The sequence below is a fragment of the Eumetopias jubatus genome, unplaced genomic scaffold (assembly GCF_037043125.1).
Source record: "Eumetopias jubatus isolate StellerSeaLion01/CBP00866 unplaced genomic scaffold, mEumJub1_p1.0 scaffold_14, whole genome shotgun sequence".
NCBI lineage: Eukaryota > Metazoa > Chordata > Mammalia > Carnivora > Otariidae > Eumetopias > Eumetopias jubatus.
Window position 1 is genome coordinate 597,292 of NW_028274820.1, and position 18,642 is coordinate 615,933.

General features: G+C 58.4%; 1 protein-coding gene across 1 annotated transcript; it reads right to left on the minus strand.

Moving 5' to 3' along the window:
- Window positions 1–2,001: 2,001 nt before the first annotated feature.
- On the minus strand, window positions 2,002–17,426 carry NPC1L1 (NPC1 like intracellular cholesterol transporter 1). Its single transcript, XM_028095421.2, has 19 exons — window positions 17,373–17,426; window positions 14,969–16,497; window positions 13,041–13,141; window positions 12,415–12,587; window positions 12,164–12,292; window positions 11,750–11,932; window positions 11,165–11,279; window positions 10,912–11,039; window positions 10,379–10,516; window positions 10,093–10,182; window positions 5,577–5,767; window positions 5,278–5,402; window positions 4,678–4,804; window positions 4,543–4,598; window positions 3,627–3,777; window positions 3,278–3,509; window positions 2,801–2,914; window positions 2,559–2,721; window positions 2,002–2,195 (listed from the first exon to the last, which is right to left on the minus strand). The coding sequence occupies exons 1-19, from the start codon at window positions 17,424–17,426 to the stop codon at window positions 2,002–2,004; spliced, it is 3,993 nt and encodes a 1,330-aa protein (XP_027951222.1).
- Between the last annotated feature and the right edge of the window lie 1,216 nt (window positions 17,427–18,642).

The following is an 18,642-nucleotide window of genomic DNA, read 5'->3' on the forward strand; positions in this document are numbered from 1 at the left end:
AGGACGTGGAGCATAGCTCCCCACTCCCTAAGTGTAGGCCACACATAGTGACTTCCCTCCAAATAGCACCACGTGAACAGCATGGAAGGTGGGAGCGTAACTGTACCGAGGAGACGCGTGACAGACATGACCTCGGCCAGGCGACAAGAGTCCATGCCAGCAGTGGGAAATCAGGGGGATAGCATGCACCCTTTATAGGATCTGCTGAGAAGGACGCTCCACCTCTGTGGGGTCTCGGCCAAAAACCCATAACTTCAGTCTAGTTAGGAGAAGAACACCAGACAAACCTCATTTGAGGGACGTTCTACCAAATGCCTGACCAGTCCTCCTGGAAACTGTCAAGGTCATCGCAAACAAGGGAAGTCTGACAAACTGTCACAGCTAAGAGCCTGAGTAGACATAACAACAGTGTCCCGTGCTATCCTGCATGGGATCCTGGGACAGAAAGAGGGATGCCAGGTAGACTCTAAGGAAATCTAAATAAAGCATGGGCTTGAGTAGTCATTATCAATACTGGTTTATGAACAGTGCATTGATGATGTACTAGGCTGATATAATATGTTCATCGGGTAAAATGGGTGTGAGGTCTATAGGAACTCTGTACTATCTTCGCAATTTTTCTGTAAATCTAAAACTATTCTAAAATTTTAAAAAGTTTGCTTTTTAAAAATGTATTTTAAAAAAATGATAATCAGGGGCGCCTGGGTGGCTCAGTCGTTAAGCGTCTGCCTTCGGCTCAGGTCATGATCCCAGGGTCCTGGGATCGAGCCCCGCGTCGGGCTCCCTGCTCCCCGGGAAGCCTGCTTCTCCCTCTCCCACTCCCCCCGGCTTGTGTTCCCTCTCTCGCTGTGTCTCTCTCTGTCAAATAAATAAAATCTTTAAAAAAAAAATGATAATCATCCATAATCCTACCCTTTCCCCCAAAGAGCAAGTGAGATGTACTGTGTTGGTGTTGGTCCAGGGAGGGAGGCCCCCTCATCCACTGCTGGCAGGAGTGTGAAGAGGGGAGCAGCTCTGGGGAGTCTTTGTTTGTACCCGTACATTACCTTGCCAACACCACCTCCAGGTAGCTCTCCCACATATACACCAGGAGACCTGTAAATACATGCTCAGCCTCATAGAGTTTCCTGCTCTGTACCTGAAATCCCATACGTGAGATAAATTTCAGGAATTAGGTTTTTAGAAAAGTAATATGATGCTTATGCTGTTTTAGATAATACACCCCATCAGTGCCTGTGCCTGCACACAATGTAATCAGACTCATCAACGGGCCAAATGTCTGGCCACTCCCATCAAGGACAGCAAAGGGTATAAATAGCCCATTCATGAAACATATAAATAGACACATCTTGTCTGGTCAGTTTTTGCCACCAAATGAGTTTGTCCCAAACTAACAAAGGAAAAAGACAACAAACTAGATTTTCAGAGATTTGGGGATTTGGAAATTCCATATGAGTGATTATCGAGGTGTAGTGGAAAAGTGATTGGGGGCGTTGTGCCCACCAGCAGAGGGAGGGATAAAACCACCGTGTGGGTTCACACAGGGGAGTCCGGTGGGGCCACCGCGACCACTGGGCAAGGTCTACGGGCCCCCTGTGAATAAATCTAACATGCGTGTGGCCTGGGAAACGCGCTGTGAAAGTGGACGCCAAGTATGCTTCCACTTATGAAACATTTTAAAATGTGAAATAATACTATATATTGTTTACATACAGATATATGGAATTAAAGTTTAAAAACTCGCAGGAGGAAGGGTCTGCTGAGAAGAGGACGCTCCACCACTGTGGGGTCTGGACACACGCCAAGTTCGAGAGACAGGAACCGGTCACCCCCACGCTGCCGCTGGCCACCTTCAGCATAATCGTGTCCTCATGGGTACAACCCGGTGGCCAGAGAAGGTCCCACCACAGGCACCCCCGTGGGGACAGCCTCTCCCAGACCCTGTGTGGGAGAACAAGTCAAGAGGCCCCCACGAGGGGACCCGGGTGGCCCCCGCTGTCATCAGAACTCGTGTCCACTGCGGGGCAGAAAACCGTAAAGGCCGCTCTTGGCGGGAGGTTCGAAGCCGTAGTTGACGTAGGTGCTGCTGGCCGTGGATGTCGGGCTCGGGTGGCTCGGGCAGGAGGCCATCCTGGCCCTGGCAGCCTCTTCCATCTGCTTCTGCTCCAGCACTAGAGCTGCGTTGACATCAGGCCCTGCAGGGGAACAGCCACAGAGGACGGCGGTCAGGGGGCCATGCGCTGAGCAGGAGGCTCCTCCCTGCCCTGAGTCTGTCAGCGGCAGGAGGAACGGCTTCTCTTAGCAAGGAGGGTTTGCTGGGTGCTGCCACCGGACGTTCCAGGAAGAAAGGAGAGAGGGGTTCGCAGGCGGGCGGGGATCCGCTCTGCAAGACAGATGTGGGGGGCGATAGGAGGGGCGCGGCCGGCTGTGTGGGAGGCGCCCTGCTGGGCTGGGGCGGGGGGGGGGGGCAGGGGGCGGGGCCGCCGTGTGGGAGGCGCCCTGCTGGGTGCAGGGGTGCGGCAGGCCCTGCCCCCGTGCGCAGGCGCCTGGGCACTCACCCAGGTAGCTGAGGACCACTGGCAGGAGGACCAGGCCGTGCAGCAGGCCGAGCACGGTGATGAGGAGGTTGAGGCGGAAGAAGAAGATCTGGATGAGCTGCGCCTTGGCCAGGCCCAGGACGAGGATGCCGGGCAGGTTGGTCATGGCCACGCCAGCGAACACCTGGGGGGTCACAGGCAGGCGTGAGGCCGGGCCCGGGGCGACGGGCGGAGGGGTGTAGGGGGGCGGCGGGCCCACTCACCGCGCTGCCCATGAAGACGGTGGCCTCCTTGGCCCTCTCCAGCCGCGTGGGCTGGGTGCTGACCGCAAAGGCGCGGGTGATGTGCGACACGAACTCCACGGAGATGCCCACCGCCTGGGGGCAGAGGGGGGGGCGTTAGGCAAGGGCCAGAGCACGGAGATGCCCACCGCCTGGGGGCAGAGGGGGGGCGTTACGCAAGGGCCGGAGCGCGGAGATGCCCACCGCCTGGGGGCAGAGGGGGGGGCGTTAGGCAAGGGCCGGAGCGCGGAGATGCCCACCGCCTGGGGGCAGAGGGGGGGGCGTTAGGCAAGGGCCGGAGCGCGGAGATGCCCACCGCCTGGGGGCAGAGGGGGGCGCGTTAGGCAAGGGCCGGAGCGCGGAGATGCCCACCGCCTGGGGGCAGAGGGGGGGCGTTAGGCAAGGGCCGGAGCGCGCGGGCCCCGGAAGGCAGCAGAGTGTCGAGTGAAGACGGGTTACCGTGACCAGGTTGATGAGGGACACGGCGTTGTAGCTGATGCCCCACAGGGCCATGAAGCCCACAGTGTCCACGAGGATCATGATAATGGAGAACAGGTTGAGGAGGCCCGAGCGCAGGTCCATGCCCAGCAGCAGGTAGCAGACGATGAAGGTGGGCAGCAGGCAGATGGCCAGCATGAAGAGGCCCTCGGGGACCACGTTCAGGTACTGCTCGTAGAACACGTTGGTGATCCTGTTGGGGGCGGAGCGCTGTCACCGCTGGGGCGCGTGGCCTCCGTGTTGGGCTCCGCGCGCCCCGGGGACCCTCTCTGCTCCCGCTGCCCTCGCCGCCCCCACCGCCGGGCCTCACGTGTAGGGGAAAACTTCGAAGGCCGGGTCGGTGCCCGGCACCTGCCGCAGGTGGGCGGTGATGTTGGCCGCCAGCGCGCGCGACGCCCGCAGAGCCTCCGTGTAATCCTGCGAATTCCGCAGCGGCTTGTGGTAGGCCATGAACCGCGAGGCTGCGCCCGCGCGGGGGGGGGGGGGGGGGGGGGGGGGGAAGAACACAGGAAGGGCAAGGTCAGAGCCCCCTGCAGGCACCCTCAGACCCTGGGGCACACCCGACTGCGACCAGGGTGGGGAGGCCACCCCGATGGAATATTCTTCCATTGTGAGCAAGGGGCCCAGCCTGCGGGATTCACACTGCAGCCCTGCAGCCGGTCCTGCCCCCGCGGGAGCCCCGGGCCCAGCCGGCCTCTGCCGGGGGGACCCCTAAAGACACCGCCCAGATAAACCCAGATGCTGCTGTGCTCTAGGGTTTCAAAACACGCATTGGATTTTTTCAAATTAAGTCAATTACTTTTCCAATGTGCATCTTCCTAGAGGGAAGATCCAGAAGGAGAGGCAGAAATGCAGGAGCGGTTCAGCGGATAGGGTGACTGCAGGGCAGGGGCAATCGTCCTCCGTTTAGCCAGCTGCCCACATTTGCGGTGATTTGTGCATGTGAGTAAGGGGTGTGGCTAACCCCCCAGCACTGGAAGCGTCCAGGAGTGTCTCCCTGACTGAGGATTTGGGGGCGGGAGAAGGAAGCAGGGCAGACAGGGGTGAAGTCTGAGAACGGGGAGCTGGGTAACATGGCCTCTGAGGACAGGGCCAGGGCAGGTGGAAGGCTCCCAATGAAGGAGGAAGGGGAGAAGATTGCAGATTGAGAGGCTCTTCCCTGGGGCTTGTGGTGACCCCCAGGGCCGCTAACTCTGACCTTCCCTGCCGGGTGAGGCCACACTTACCTAAAATCTGGCCATTGGGTCCCAAATGCACGGAGGTGTTATACGCTGCCAATCCCCTGCAAGGCCGGAGCAAAGGCTTAATCAGGGACCTCGGCCACCCTCGCAGACCGTCTGTGCTTCCCACCCCAGGCTTACCCTTTGGGACACCGGATGTTGGGCGGGTCACTGAGGAACCAGGGAAGGTACTTGTGAAACTGCTCCTCTGAGGGCCGGAGAGGGCCCAGCGTGAAGTTCATGCAGTTCTTCAAGCAGGCCAGGGAGTCTGCAAAGACAGCGGGGGCTCTGGGCAGTGCCCCCCCCGGGCTGGGCAGCCCCCCATTGCCATCCAGGTGCCCAGGCACTGCCGCCCCCGAAACATGCAGCACGCATGTGGCACATGTGCTCTGGAGGAGGAGGGGTTCCCCTCTCGGTCATGGAAACCACCAGCAACTATAGCAGGTGAGGAAGCCAAGTGTAGGGCAAAGAAACGACCCCCTTCGGCCTCCCCACTCCACCGACAAATGCAGCTACTCGGGGCCAGAGCCACATGCTACACTCGGCTCTCCCCCTTCTACCACCCGTGAGATCACAACTCGGGGGGTGCTCACCCCCACAGGTGCCCCAAGCCTGTGCCCCCACCCTCACTGACCCTGCGAGAGTGCGGGAGGGGCTAAGAGGGCCTAGCCATGCTCCCCTCGCTTGCCTCAGTTTCCCCAAGCTGTGGTAGGCCGGAAGCCCCCAGAGGCCCTGACTCACTGACGGTCGAGGGGCAGAATTCGCCTTTATGAGCACCAAAGGCATAAAGGCGGCAGCAGGAGGATGGCGTCAGCCAGTCTATGAAGTCATCCACCCAGGAGGAGGCAGGGATGGCCAGGTAAGACCTGAGGGTCAGGGGAGAGGACGCTGGGGGGGCAGGACCTGCTGGGCAGGCAGTGAGTCCTTCCCGGGGCCCACCCCCCCCCCAGGCACAGGGCAGTGGGAAGACAGGTGGGTGAGGTCAAGGAGTCTGGAAGGGGGGGTGGGGGGCACAGACAGGGCTTGGCTGGGGCACTCACTCCTCAGGGAACTCGGTGGCATACTGTATCTTCTGGGTTAAGGAGTAGCTGTCGCATCCCGCACTAGAGCAAATGGCATTCATACCCGCCTTGCTGGAGAAGTCGTAGCCCCCCGTGGTGACAAAGTAGACTGGAGCTCCCACCTCAAAGTAGTGGTTCAGATTGAAGAAATAGTCCAGCAGGTATGAATCCTGAGGGGACGGAGTAGAAGGTACCAGGCACCCATCCCCCCACCTGGACACCCCTGCGCCAGAGGCACCTGTCTGATAGACATAGTTTGGAGCTCAGGGGTCTGCTGAGGGCTTGCAGCTCCCAGGGAAAGGCCCAGAAGCTGAATAGTGGTCAATGCCAGTTGCCTTCAGCGCTCAGCATGGTAGCGGCTGCCCGGCCACACACGGGCACTTTGCACACGGCTTGCGGGGCCCAGCATGGGACAGGAGCACCCCGGCCCCTAAAGATCACGGGTTTGCACTCTGATTGCTGAGTGCTGCTCTGATTTCAGTGGTGCAGAGTCGGGCTGCCGCCGTCAGCCCCCTCCTCGAGCTGGCAAGCCTGCTGAGATGTTTAAGTGACTAGTGATAGGTTTATTAATTTTCCTCACCATGTTTTCCCTTTTCTCCCTTTTGGCAGGCAGATGTAGAAGGAATGGGACATTCAGAAGCAACCACAAATACAAGAGAAGTCACCGCATGTTACAGTACCAGGGAAAGGCTCAGGCTCAGAAAAGGTCTGATAAGTCTTTAATTTTACTCCTCAGGCTAATCTTCAAAACAGAGACACCAGCAACAATCACATTTCTTTTTTTAAAGCAAACCCCCTGGGAAGGGGGAGAATCTGATCTTTAGAGTTACCATACGATAAGACTCAACTGTCCATTTCTCAACAACAACCATCCCAGACACTCATCAGACACTTTAAAACACCTATCTTAGGGATGCTCAAAGAGCATCCAGACAAAGCCAAGAAAAGAAAGTATGGACAAAATGGAATGATCAACCAATAGAAAAAATAAAACAGAATCCAGAAAGGAATCTTGGAGCTGGAAAGTACGAGGACTACATGAAAATTTCTGGTCATAGATTACATGATCTTACATACATGAAACTCTAAAATTCCACCCCAAACCCCTTAAAACTAGTAAATAAATTGAGCAAGATTGCAAGTTACAAGATCAAACATAAAAATCAGTCGCATCTCTATACACGAGCACTGACTAACCCAAACAGGAAACTAGGGAAAGCCTAGTTAACAATAGCATAAAAAGAATAAGGTACTTAGGAATTAATGTTGCCCAAGGGGTGAATGGACTGCACGCTGGCAACCACACAGCATCGCCGAAAGAAATTAAAGAACACACAAATAAGTGGGAAGACATCTGCGTTCATGGGCCAGAAAACTGACTATGGTCCGCTACAGAGTCTCCAGATTCAGTGCAATCCTGTCCAGATCCCAATGACCTTTCTTGCAGAAATAGAAAAATCCATCCTAAAATCCACAAGGGACTCCAAATAGCCCAAACAATCTTTAAAAGAAGAATAAAGTTGGAGGACTCAGGGCGCCTGGGTGGCTCAGTCAGTTGGGAGTCTGACTCTTGATTTTGGCTCAGGTCATGATCTCAGGGTCATGGGATCCAGCCTTCCATTGGGCTCCACACTCAATGGGCACTCTGCTTGGGATTCTCCCTCTCCCTCTGCTCTTCCCCACGTTCGCTCGCTCTCTCTCTTTCTCTCAAATAAATAAATAAATAAATAATTTTTTTAAAAAAGTTGGAGGACTCACATTTCCTGATTTCAAAACTTGCCACAAAAATACAGTAATCAAAGCAGTGAGGTGCCAGCATGAAGACAGACACATAGAACAACCAAATGGAAGAGCAAGCCCAGACATAAACCTGGGCATATATGGCGACATGGAATTTGACAAAGAAGCCCAGGCCATTCAGTGGGGAAAAGAAGTCTCCTCAACAGATGGTGCTGGGACATTGGGACATCCACACACAAAAGAATGAAGTTGGACCTTCAAAAATATACACAACTATAGCAGCAATGTCCACAAGAGCCAGACTGTGGAAAGAGCTCAGATGTCCATCAACAGATGAATGGATAAAGAAGATGTGGTACATATATACAATGGAATATTATGCAGCCATCAAAAAGAAGGAAATCTTACCACTTGCAACAACATGGATGGAACTGGAGAGTATTATGCTAAATGAAATAAGTCAATCAGAGCAAGACAAATACCATATGATCTCACTCACATGTGGATTATAAGAAACAAAACAAAGGATCACGGGAGAAGGGAGGGAAAAATAAAACAAGATGAAATCAGAGAGGGAGACAAACCATAAGAGACTCTTAACCTAGAAATCAAACTGAGGGTTGCTGGAAGGGAGGTGGGTGGGGTGATGGGGTAACTGGGTGATAGGCATTAAGGAGGGCACGTGATGTAATGAGCACTGGGTATCATATGCAATTGATGAATCACTGAACTCTATCTCTGAAACTAATGCACTGTATGTTAACCAAATCGAGCTTAAATTAAAAAAATATATATATGTATATGTTATATATATGTATATAATTACATATACATAATTTTGGCTATATACTATTAAATGATTATCAAAATATCTATATCTCTTTACAAATATAGATCTGTACTCTTTCTAATGTGTTATCTCATTTATGTAAGTACATTTTCTTCTGTGATCAACTTTTACTAATGTAAAACTTGCTTTGATTTCTGTGTGCCTCATCCTAGTCAGATAATGAAGCAACTATGCAATCTATAAGAAAAACAGTTATATAAGGAAGTGTTTGTGACACAGGTATGATAATTTTTTACATTAAAAATGTAATCACAATACAAAAATTATACACAACTCTGGGGCACCTGGGTGGCTTGGTCAGTTGAGCATCTGACTCTTGACCTCAGGTCAGGTCTTGATCTCGGGGTTATGAGTTCAAGCCCCATGCTGGGTTCCACACTGGGTTTGGAGCCTACTTAAAAAAAAAGGAAAGAAAAAAATATATGTAACTATGTACAAAAATTAACTCAAAATGGATCCAACACTTAAGAGTTGAATTTGTAATACCCTTAGAGGAAACATAGGAGAAAAGCTTCAAGATACTGGATTTGGTGATTATTTCTTGAATGACACCAAAAGCCCAGTTAACAAACAGAAAAATAGGCAAATTGTACTTTATGAAAATGAAAAACTTTTTTTTAAAGATTTTATTTTTAAGTCATTGCTACACCCAACGTGGGGCCTGAACTCAACAACCCTGAGATCAGGAGTCACATGCTCTTCCCACTGAGCCAGCCAGGCACCACAAAACTTAAAAACTTTTGTTTATCAGAGCACACTACTGATAGAGTAGAAAGGCAACCGATAGAAATGAAGAAAACATCTGCAAATCATGTATCTGATAAGGGATTACTACCCAGAATATCTAGAGAACTCCCAAAATTCAACAAAGAAACAAAACAACAACAATAAAGCAAGCTGTAAAATGGGCAAAACACTTGAACAGACATTTCTCCAAAGAAGACACACAAATGGCCAATGAGCACATGAAAAGATGCTCGATATCACTGCTCATCAGGGAAAGCAGATCAAAACCTCAATGAGATGCCCCTTCACACCCGTCAGGACAGCTGCCATTGAAACAGAAAAAGAAAAAAGCCAGAAACAAGTGTTGGCATGGACAGGGAGACATCGGACTCCTGGAGAGCCATAGAGGGGATCATAAAACAGAACAGCTACGTGGAAAACAGTATGGTGGTACTCAAAAAACTAAAATTAGAATTATGATCTGTTCCAGCAGTTCCACCTCTGGGAACACATCCCAAAGCAGGTTCTGGAAGAGACAGCTGTGCACCCGTGTTCACGGCAGCGTCATTCCCAGCCGCTCAGACCCGGAAGGAACCGTGTCCGTAGCAGACAAATGATGGATAAACAAAATGTGGGGCGTGTGTATGAAAATCCTCAGCCTGGAAGAGGAAGGACACTCTTGACACCTACTCCAGCGTGGATGAACCTGGAGGACGCGATGCTGAGTGGAATGAGCCACACACACAGGACACACTGTAGGGTTCCCATTCTGGGAGCTCAGATGTCCATCTGAGAGGCGTCCAATCCACAGAGACGGAGAGGAGACGGTGGGCACCAGTGCAGGGGGACCACAGGGGGGTTGGTGGGTGTCCACAGGCAGGTGGGATCATCCTCGATGCTGTCCCCCTCAGATCCTACATGTGCTCCAGCCCCTCACACCTCTCTTCTACCCACGAGGCTCTCCAACTCCTTGAGCCACAGAGTCTTGCCTCCCACAGAGCCCCATGGGGCCTGGGCATTCACGAACTGATTCAGCTTCCCTCCCCAGGTCAGCACTGTGAACAGCCCTGTACCGCCCACCAAGCCCCTGGCCCCTGCCGTCCACCAGCCATGTGCGCTGACCCTCCTGAACCCCAGGGGAGCAAGGCCACCAACTAGAGGTCACCAGGCGCAGCTCACCTTGGGCAGGGCCAGCTCCTGATCCAGTCCCACGCTGATGTGGCACATGAAATAGAGCCCCACTCCAAACAGGCCCATGAACAGCAGTAGCTGAGGAGGTAGGGGGATATTCTGGAGCTGGGCAGACTTGAATCCCAGCCACCCCTGTGCTTGAGCCCCGGGGCCTGGGCAAGCTGTCGACCCCTTCGCAGGCAGGCAGGACCAGGGGCCAGGCTGAGCAGACCCTCCCATCCCCGCTGCCCCAGGGGTGGGAGGACCCCCAAGCCGCGCCTCCCACCCCACTCACCACAACCACGCGCGTGACCCTGTGCAGCAGGAGTGGGACATAGAACTTCCGGAAGAATCGGAGCAGGAGCCCCTCGCTTTGGTCAGGTGGGGGCAGCTTCGGGGCACCAACGCAGGGGCAGACATCCAACCGGGAGGCCTAGAGCGAAGCAGTCCCTCGGGGTGGCCCCAAAGCAGCCCCGGGCACTGCCTCCCCCCACCCCCACCCCCGCCCCGTGGAAGTGCCTTGCAAGGGGATGTGCCAGAGTGCTGTGTTGTTTGTTTTTCTCTCTTGATTAAACACCTCTAAACTTTGCACTGTCGCAGAAACACTAGCTCCCCGTCAACATCTCACTTCCATTTTTTTCTAGACCTTTTGTACTTTGCAGGTTTGATCATATTCCCCTAAATCACCTTTTCTCTGGGGCCCTGGGGGCTTCGTGGCCCACACATCCCAGCATGCTCTCCCTGCATCCAGCCCCACTCTCTGATCCCTGCCCCCCATCCCCACAGAGATGAGGCCAGGCAGGCCCCTGGGTCCTGCACCACCCCTACCTCCTGCCTCCTGCTGTCCAGGGAAAACAGGGCCACGAAGGCGGACACCTGGAGCAGGAAGTCGAGGATGATCGCAAAGCCGGAGGTCAGGGCAAAGGTTCTCACAGCTGGCATGGGGGTCAGGGCCCCTGGGGGTGCAGGGGTGAGTCTCAGGGCGAGGCGTCTGCTCAGAGCAGTGGAGGGAAGGGGGCTGCCCACACCTAGTGCCCCCAGCCCTCCTGTGGCCTGGCGGGGAGGGGCTGCCCAGGCTCACCAAGAAAGAAGCAGATGGCCTCAGACAGGCTGCAGAGCAGCATGCTGGGGGCCACTCTGCCCAGCGCGCGGCCAGTGTGCTCCTCTCGCCGCTCTCCAGGCCTCCGAGGCAGCCTCTGAGTGGGCACATCAGGGACAGGGTCCAGAGCCGGCCATGGGCAGGGAGCTGGCCCGTGCCCGTGCTCCACCCCACCCCACCCCCGTCAGGAGCAGATCCCTCGAATGCTCTGCTCTCTGCCTTATCCACTTTGCGGGGTCTGGCCCAGAGACACGCTTGGCACGTTTGGGGACGTCCATAGCTTGTTCCAACATATCCGCAGGTCCCTCAATGTCTACCGACAGGAGAGCCTAGATCAACTCAGACTGTGCGTCCGTGGCATGCCACGGAGGAGGCCGTGACGCTCATAGAGGGCATGATGGCTCGAGGGAGAGCGAGTGCAGGGGACACAGGCGCCGTGAAGTGACCCGGAACCCTCTGATCTCTACAGGAACCTGGGACATGCATGCACGAGCAGAGCTGGCCAGAAGCCCGGGGGGTGCAGGGCCGCCCCTGCGAGAGGGGGAGACCGCCCCCCCGCCCTCTCACCTGGTACTCCAGAACAAAAATGAAGATGTTGTCGGCCCCCACGGCAAGCACCAGGAAAGGCACCACCTGAAGGATCACCAGGGAGGAGGGCACGCCCAGGTAGGAGAAGAAGCCCATGGCCGCCGTGACTGCTCCCAGCACCACCGCCACCCCGCCCAGGCCCAGCGTGACCTTGGAGTCCACCTGCAACGGGACCAGGCTCAGCCTCCGGGCTGCACCCCGCGGGAGCCTGCGCCTCTCCCGCAGCACGCCTTGTTGGGTGTTCTAAAGCTCAGCTCTGCGTCTGCTCCAGGGCGGCCTGTCTGAGAGCAGGACACCTCCAAAAAGCATTACCCTTCGGGAAGCCCCTGTGGGGAAGGTTCTGGATGTCTGGACAAGCCACCCCGCCGTGCCCCCGCCCCCCCGAGTTCTCACCAGCACCCGGCGCCAGCTGGAGTATCTGCCCAGGGCCAGGGAGATGTACAGGAAGATGACGATGTAGCTGATCCCGAAGATGGGCAGGTCCTGGGCCGTGGTGCGGTTGATCTCGTCCTCCAGGGAGCGCTGCGGACACACAGCCCGACAGCACTGACCCAGTGGGGCTGCGGGACGGGGAGGAACCCACCTGAGGTACCCCCCACACCGGGGTCCTCCGCCCCCGCAGAGCCAGGGACCCCGAAACCTACCTCCGCCATGAACGCGACCTGGAACCTGCCAGCTGAACTCTGCTGGAAGGCCTTCACCTCCTTCAAGAAGGCCGCCTCCCAGAGCTTGGCGCTCTCCAGCCGGGGGTCCCCAGGGGCATAGTTGTTGAGGGAGAAGGTCATGAACAGGGCCTCTGCCTCAGAGTAGTCCTTCCCTGGGATGAGAAATGCTCAGCCACCCTCCTTCCTCACCCCTGCTCCCTTCCCCGACTCCAGCCTCACCCCTGCTCCCCTCCCCACTCCAGCCTCACCCCTGCTCCCCTCCCCACTCCAGCCCCACCCCTGCTCCCCTCCCCACTCCAGCCTCACCCCTGCTCCCCTCCCCACTCCAGCCCCACCCCTGCTCCCCTCCCCACTCCAGCCTCACCCCTGCTCCCCTCCCCACTCCAGCCCCACCCCTGCTCCCCTCCCCACTCCAGCCTCACCCCTGCTCCCCTCCCCAACCTTGCGTGTCCAAGTCATTGTCTAACCCCTCCCCCGACCCCCCTCTCTCGGCCAAGAGCAGGTGGCCACCCCCAAGCAGCAAGATCCCATCACCATTCCTTCCCACCACTCCTCCTGCCCCATACTGCCCCCTCGCTGGCCTGCCCTGGGGCCAAGAGGCTTACCTTTGTAACCCCCCACGGCAAGGAAGGGGAAGACCGGGCCCCCGTAGTCAGCTATGCAGCTCAGGGCTAGGGCCGTGCCATCCTTGAAGGTGAGCGGGGCGCTGGGGGCAGAAGGAAGGATCTTTCCCGGCCCTGTGCCCGCTGACAGACCCGGCACCCAGCCCCAGGCTGTTAGCACCGGCACCTGCCCCCGTGGTCAGAACCATTTCTCTCAAAGGACTTCATGCGGCCCAGCCCACGGTGGACCCTCTCCCCACACACCTGCCCGAGGCTCCGGGCTCAGGGACACAGCCCAGACAAGGTGGGTGGGCATCACATACATGGCCCCCTGGGGGGACCCCAGGACTTCGCCCCTGGAGTCAGCACAAGACAGCTGCCCGGGCCTCGCACTGCTCAGCCTCTTCCCTCGCCAGCCTGGAACCCTCCAGGCCCTGAGTTCAGATCCTTCTTTCTGCGGACAGGTGACCAGCCCAGGACCTTGGGCACGTCTCTACTAAGCCTTCCTGCAAGCATACCTTGGGCACCTGGACAAAGTGCTCTTTGCAAGTGACCACGTCGGGCACCAGCTGTCCTGGGCGTGCTGGTTGCCCTGTAACCTGGAGCAGCTCACTACACCCCTGGGCCCATTTTCCTGTCTCGAATGGGGATCATCAGGCCACCCAAGAGCTGTTGTGAGCATCCAACACCAAAATAAAGCCAACATGAGGACTGCGCCTGGGGCCAGAGCTTCCACCCTGACCCGCTAGTTCTGAGGGCCAGCTGGGGCCGAGGCACAGACTCTGGGAAGTGGCCCAAACCATGGGCTTCCCCAGGGGGTGGAGCCCTGGGTCTCTCTCCTCTAATCCAGTGGTTCTCAGTGTGGCGTCAGGGCCCAGGGTCTGCAAGGCCAAACCTATTTTCATGATAACACTACGATGCTCTTTGCCTTTCCCCCTCATTTGCCCTCGGATATAAGGGGTACAGACGGTTCACCAACATGGCTTCAGACTCCATATTGCAACTAACGTCTAGAAAACAACCACCTGCTGACTCTGGCATAGTATCAAAGGTAACCCCAGGTATGTCGAAGGCTGTCGCAACATGCCTCCCTCATCTGGCCACACAGGGGCGAGGTCAAGTGTTCTCACTTGCCTCCGACCCACAGACCACATGCAGATGCCAGGATCCAGCTGTCTTCTATTAAGTGAGACACTATGCTACCTCTGTGGACATGCAATGGGCTCATTACTGTGATTTGTAAAGAACTAATACAGATTTTTTCATTTCTCAGTTTTGCTTTCTCGTGTGGGAGGTGTCAGTAGATAGAACCTGTGTTCTGTCTAGAGCTCTGTGGGGACTTGGGTCTCTCCAGACGCTGAGAACCTCTGCCTGCTGCAGCCTCAGAGAGCCTCAGCCACTGCCTGCCCACCTGCTGCCCTCCAGGCCGTGGTGGCCCGGGAGTCCCCACTCCCAGCCCCGAGGCCCAGAGGCCTCAGCATCCTGGTTCACACTGCGGCAGAGTGGAGGCCGCTGGGGACCGAACCCAGAAAGCACCAGGCTGTGTGGCTGCCTCCTGCACAGGGGCACCCAGCCCAGGTGCGTGGAACCTGAGATGAGCCCCAGCCCCTGCCCTGGCCCGAGAGCACCTTGCGGGGGACCCTGCTGGCCTCAGGGGCCCGCACAGAAGCCCACGCACGTGTGGGGCTGTCACATTGCTCTGTAACACACAAAGCAAGGACGCGCAAGGGTGCCACTGCTATGTCCGAGTGGAGTCGGAACCAGGGAGGCCGAGATGGCCCCCTGCAAATCTGCAACAGCGAGTGGGGCCCGTGGGGGAGGCTTGGGGGGAGAGGGTGTGGTGCAGCCCCTGAGACCGAGACGCTGAGCCACGCGGCAGCCCAGGGGCTGCGAGGCCCTGGCGCCCACCACAGCCCCGGCTGGGCACTCACTTGGCGCAGTAGAGGAAGTGGTCCCTCCAGTCCACCTGGGAGGTGTGCCCCATGAGCGTCTGGTTGGCGGTGAGCAGCAAGCGTGTGCGGTTGTTCTGGAAATACTGCAGGAGGCTGTTGACACAGCAGTCGGAGAGACTGGCGTTGTGCGGGTTGAGGGGCGCGAAGCAGATGTCCTGCAGCGAGATGTTGCGCTGCTCCGCGGGCGACCACACCTGCAGGTGCCGCAGCCTCTCCTGCAGCTCCAGTAGCTCCAGCAGGAGGTCCGAGACCAGGATCCCGCTGAAGTTCTTGGGCCCAAGCAGCAGGGAGTCGTAGCGGTAGCTGGGCTGGTTGGGGGCCCGCAGGATCACCTGGTTGGTCCGGAAGAAGGGGCCGAAATGCTGGTCGTGGAACGCCTTCTCACTGCGGGCTTGGCTGCTGGGGGCCGACCACAGCTCCACGGGGTCCGTGGTCAGCTCCACAAAGGCCAGGCCTCCCGACAAGGCCACCACCACTGCGATGGACAGGAAGAGGACGGTCAGCGGCCACGAGGCCACCCACGTGCCCCAGCCCTGGAAGCACCGGCTAAGGACGGTGTGGGTGGTGAGACTGAGTCTGTCAGACAGGCTTATGCCCGCCTTGGGGCCCGGCGTCTTTTCCCGGCGGCGGGCCGAGGCCAGGCAGGTCCCCACCAGGAAGGCCGTGAGCAGGGCGAGCGCAGAGCAGAGGATGATGACGAGGGCCAGCCCGCCCGCCATCCGGCCCAGGTAGAAGGTGGCGTCCAGGGCCTGGGGCCGGGGGATGACCGGGCAGGACGCAGCGCAGTCCTGGCAGGAGCAGGCCTCCATGCCATTCCCCTGGGACTCGTTACAGGGCCTGACCTCTGTGTTCAGAGGCTGCATCCCGCTCCCGGGGGCCTGGCCCGGCTCCAGCAGGTGGAAGGTGATGTCCAGGGGGGCCAGGCCGTTCCCTGTGTCCCCCTGGAAATTGAGCCAGCGCTGAGCGTTGCAGAGGGCGGAGCCGTACACGCCGCACATGGTGCCCACGGCCAGTGTGGCAGCCGAGGGGATGCGCACCCGGCTGCAGGAGTCGTAGGTCCGCTGGGCGAAGCTGTTCTGGTAGAAAGCCTCGTAGGCCACCACGGCCTGGGGCCGGCTGCCCCCGCCCCCCACCACGCGGGTCACGTTGATGAAGAGGCTCTGGTCGGGGCTGCAGGTATTGTGGCAGTGTAGGTTCACGAAGTTGTCGGAGCAGGCAGGGCAGCGGGTGAGGAGGGCCTTGGTGACCGTCAGGCTCACCTCCAGGGACACCAGCTGCTTGGAGGAGCAGCAGGCGTAGGTGGTGTTGGGGCCCGTGTAGAGGCCGGGGCAGATGCGCTGCAGGAGGGCCAGGTGGTCACCTGTGACGTGGACGGCGGGCGTATTGGACAGGCAGGACACGTTCGACAGAGGGGCCAGGCCCCCGGACAGCTCCGGGTTCTTCCCACACTCATCATAGAAAGCGCAGTAGCCAGCCTGGTGGATCGGCGTGTACAGCACTCCCTGGGCCTACGGGGCAGGGCTACGTCACCACGGGCCCCAGCACCAGGCAGCGCCTCGGGAGGCTGGCGGGCAGTGCGGGCGGGAGGACCCAGGGCAGGGGCACGCGTGGGGTGGACCGCTGGGGGACCCAGGGAGAGGTGGGGTGCCTCCCACTGTGTCTGGGGGCGATGGGTGGGCAGGCACAGCCGGGCCTTCATCCTGAGTGGCGGGGGTCACTGGAGAGGGAGGTGGCTGGACAGACCTGCATTTAGCAAGGTCACGGCGGAGGGTGAGGGGGCAGGTGGGGAGAACGGACTGGGCTGGGAGAACCCTGGAGGCTGTGGCGTGGTCCTGCCGGGACCCGGTGGCCCGGCAGGTCGGGGGCTGAATCCAAGTGGCCCTGTGCCTTCAAAGGTCCCGCCATCTGCCGGAGCTGCAGCCCGCGCTCGGAGGCCCAGGGCCCCTCTTGGAGATTCTGTGCAGAGCTTGCCCTGCCCTCACCTGCTTGGGGCCGAAAGCCTTCGCCCGTCCTCAGGGACATGCGAGCGACGGAGAAACTCGAGGCAAGAGCACCAGAACTCCCCCGGCCTCCAGATGCTAAATCCTCGTCAGGTGACCCCCCCCTGAGCCCACCCCACAGCAGCCCAGGACGGGCCCCTCCCTCACCCCTGCGCTCCCACCTCAGGCCAGGACGTCCATGGCGCACCAGCGAGGGGAGGCACCCCGTCATCCCCGGTCCCCGGGACCCCTACCTGCACCCCTGCTGGGGCCACCTGGGATCCCTCATCCGTCCACAGACCAGCGCCTCAGACTCCAGGCCCTCCTCGCCGTGGCCACGCCGCCCCCCCCACAGCACCCCCCGGGCAGGCAGTGGCGGAGGGGCCGCCAGCACCCAGACTCACCAAGTGCAGGACCAGTGCCCGTAGCAGCCAGCCCCTCAGGCCGGCCTCCGCCATCCCAGCGCAGGGGAAGGGGTCCGAGGGCAGTGGGGCTAGGCCACAGGCACAGCCGGGGACAGCCGAGGGCCGGCTCTTGGAGACACACAGGGCTTGTCTGGATGGCTCATGTGCTGAAACTGGGGGTGTACAGCTAGGCAGCCTCCCCGTTACGGACAGCCTGGCCTGACTCAGCTGGGGCCAATGGGGCTGAGCCTCACACCTCCCCCGGCTCCCAACTAGTTAATGATCCACCTTCTTCTGCCCTCCTGCCTTTGTCCCACTCTCTCAGTGAGCCTCCTGGTGAGGTGCTGGGGTCTCCCCTTGGCCCACTTCCCAGAGCCAGAGTTGGCCCTCCAAACCCCCAGCCACCCACCCTGCCCACCCTCACCCTGCCCAGCCTCAGACCCCCTCTCTGCCCAGCCCTCTCTCAAGACCAAGCCAGCTGTGGCTGGGATACACCCTAGCACTGTCAACCTTAGCAACAGTTGTTAATTAATATTAACAACCTGATAACAGAGGGGACAGTTAGGGGTGGAGTGACCAGTGACAAATCTCCTCCTCTGGGTGGAGGGGAAGATCAGCCCCCCGAGGCCTGACAGTGCACAGAGATCCCAGATGCGAGAGCCACAGCCTCCTCTGCCCACCTGGCTCTCCCACCCTGTCCCCCTCCCGGGCCAGGCCTGTCCCTGCCAACCCTGCAGGGGCAGTGAGACTGGGAGCCCCACGCAAACAGCACAGGTGCACGGTACTCACCTTCTGCTCCCTCCCTTGGGCTCTCCCTATCACCGGATGGACCAGACCTTGGCCCCCACGCCAAGGCTGAGCTGATAAGGGAGACTGTGGGGAGCACCTTCCGTGTGGCCGCCTACCCAAGGCAACTGCAGGAAGAAGCCTGCTATCTCTCAGATCCTGTGTCTCATGGACCCTGGCCTGACTCAGAAGAGCCACCCTAGACGTGCCAGGGAAGACAGAAGCCGAGGGGGCTCAGGCCCACCCTGAGTCAGCTCTGAGTCAGCCGTGGGTGGGGAGAAGAGTCAAGGGCCCAGGGCTGCCTGTGTGCCACCATCTGGTCCCCTCCAGGCCCCGCCCCCATACACCTGGCTGGCCCATGCGGAGACTCCAGCCCCCACTCAGGGTTTCTGTCCCTGCTCCAGGATCTTCCCCCTGAAGCAGAGCCTGAGATGGGGATTTCACTGCACATAGTTTATCACAGGTGATCCCAGATGACCCCAGC

Excerpts from the sequence above, each read along its gene's own strand:
- NPC1L1 (XM_028095421.2), bottom strand. The coding sequence starts at position 17,426 with ATGGCGGAGGCCGGCCTGAGGGGCTGGCTGCTACGGGCACTGGTCCTG. Across the intron at positions 11,933-12,163 it reads CCAGCTGGCGCCGGGTGCTG|GTGGACTCCAAGGTCACGCT; the intron begins GTGAGAACTCGG and ends GTCCCGTTGCAG. Across the intron at positions 3,510-3,626 it reads TTCGAAGTTTTCCCCTACAC|GATCACCAACGTGTTCTACG; the intron begins GTGAGGCCCGGC and ends CGCCCCCAACAG.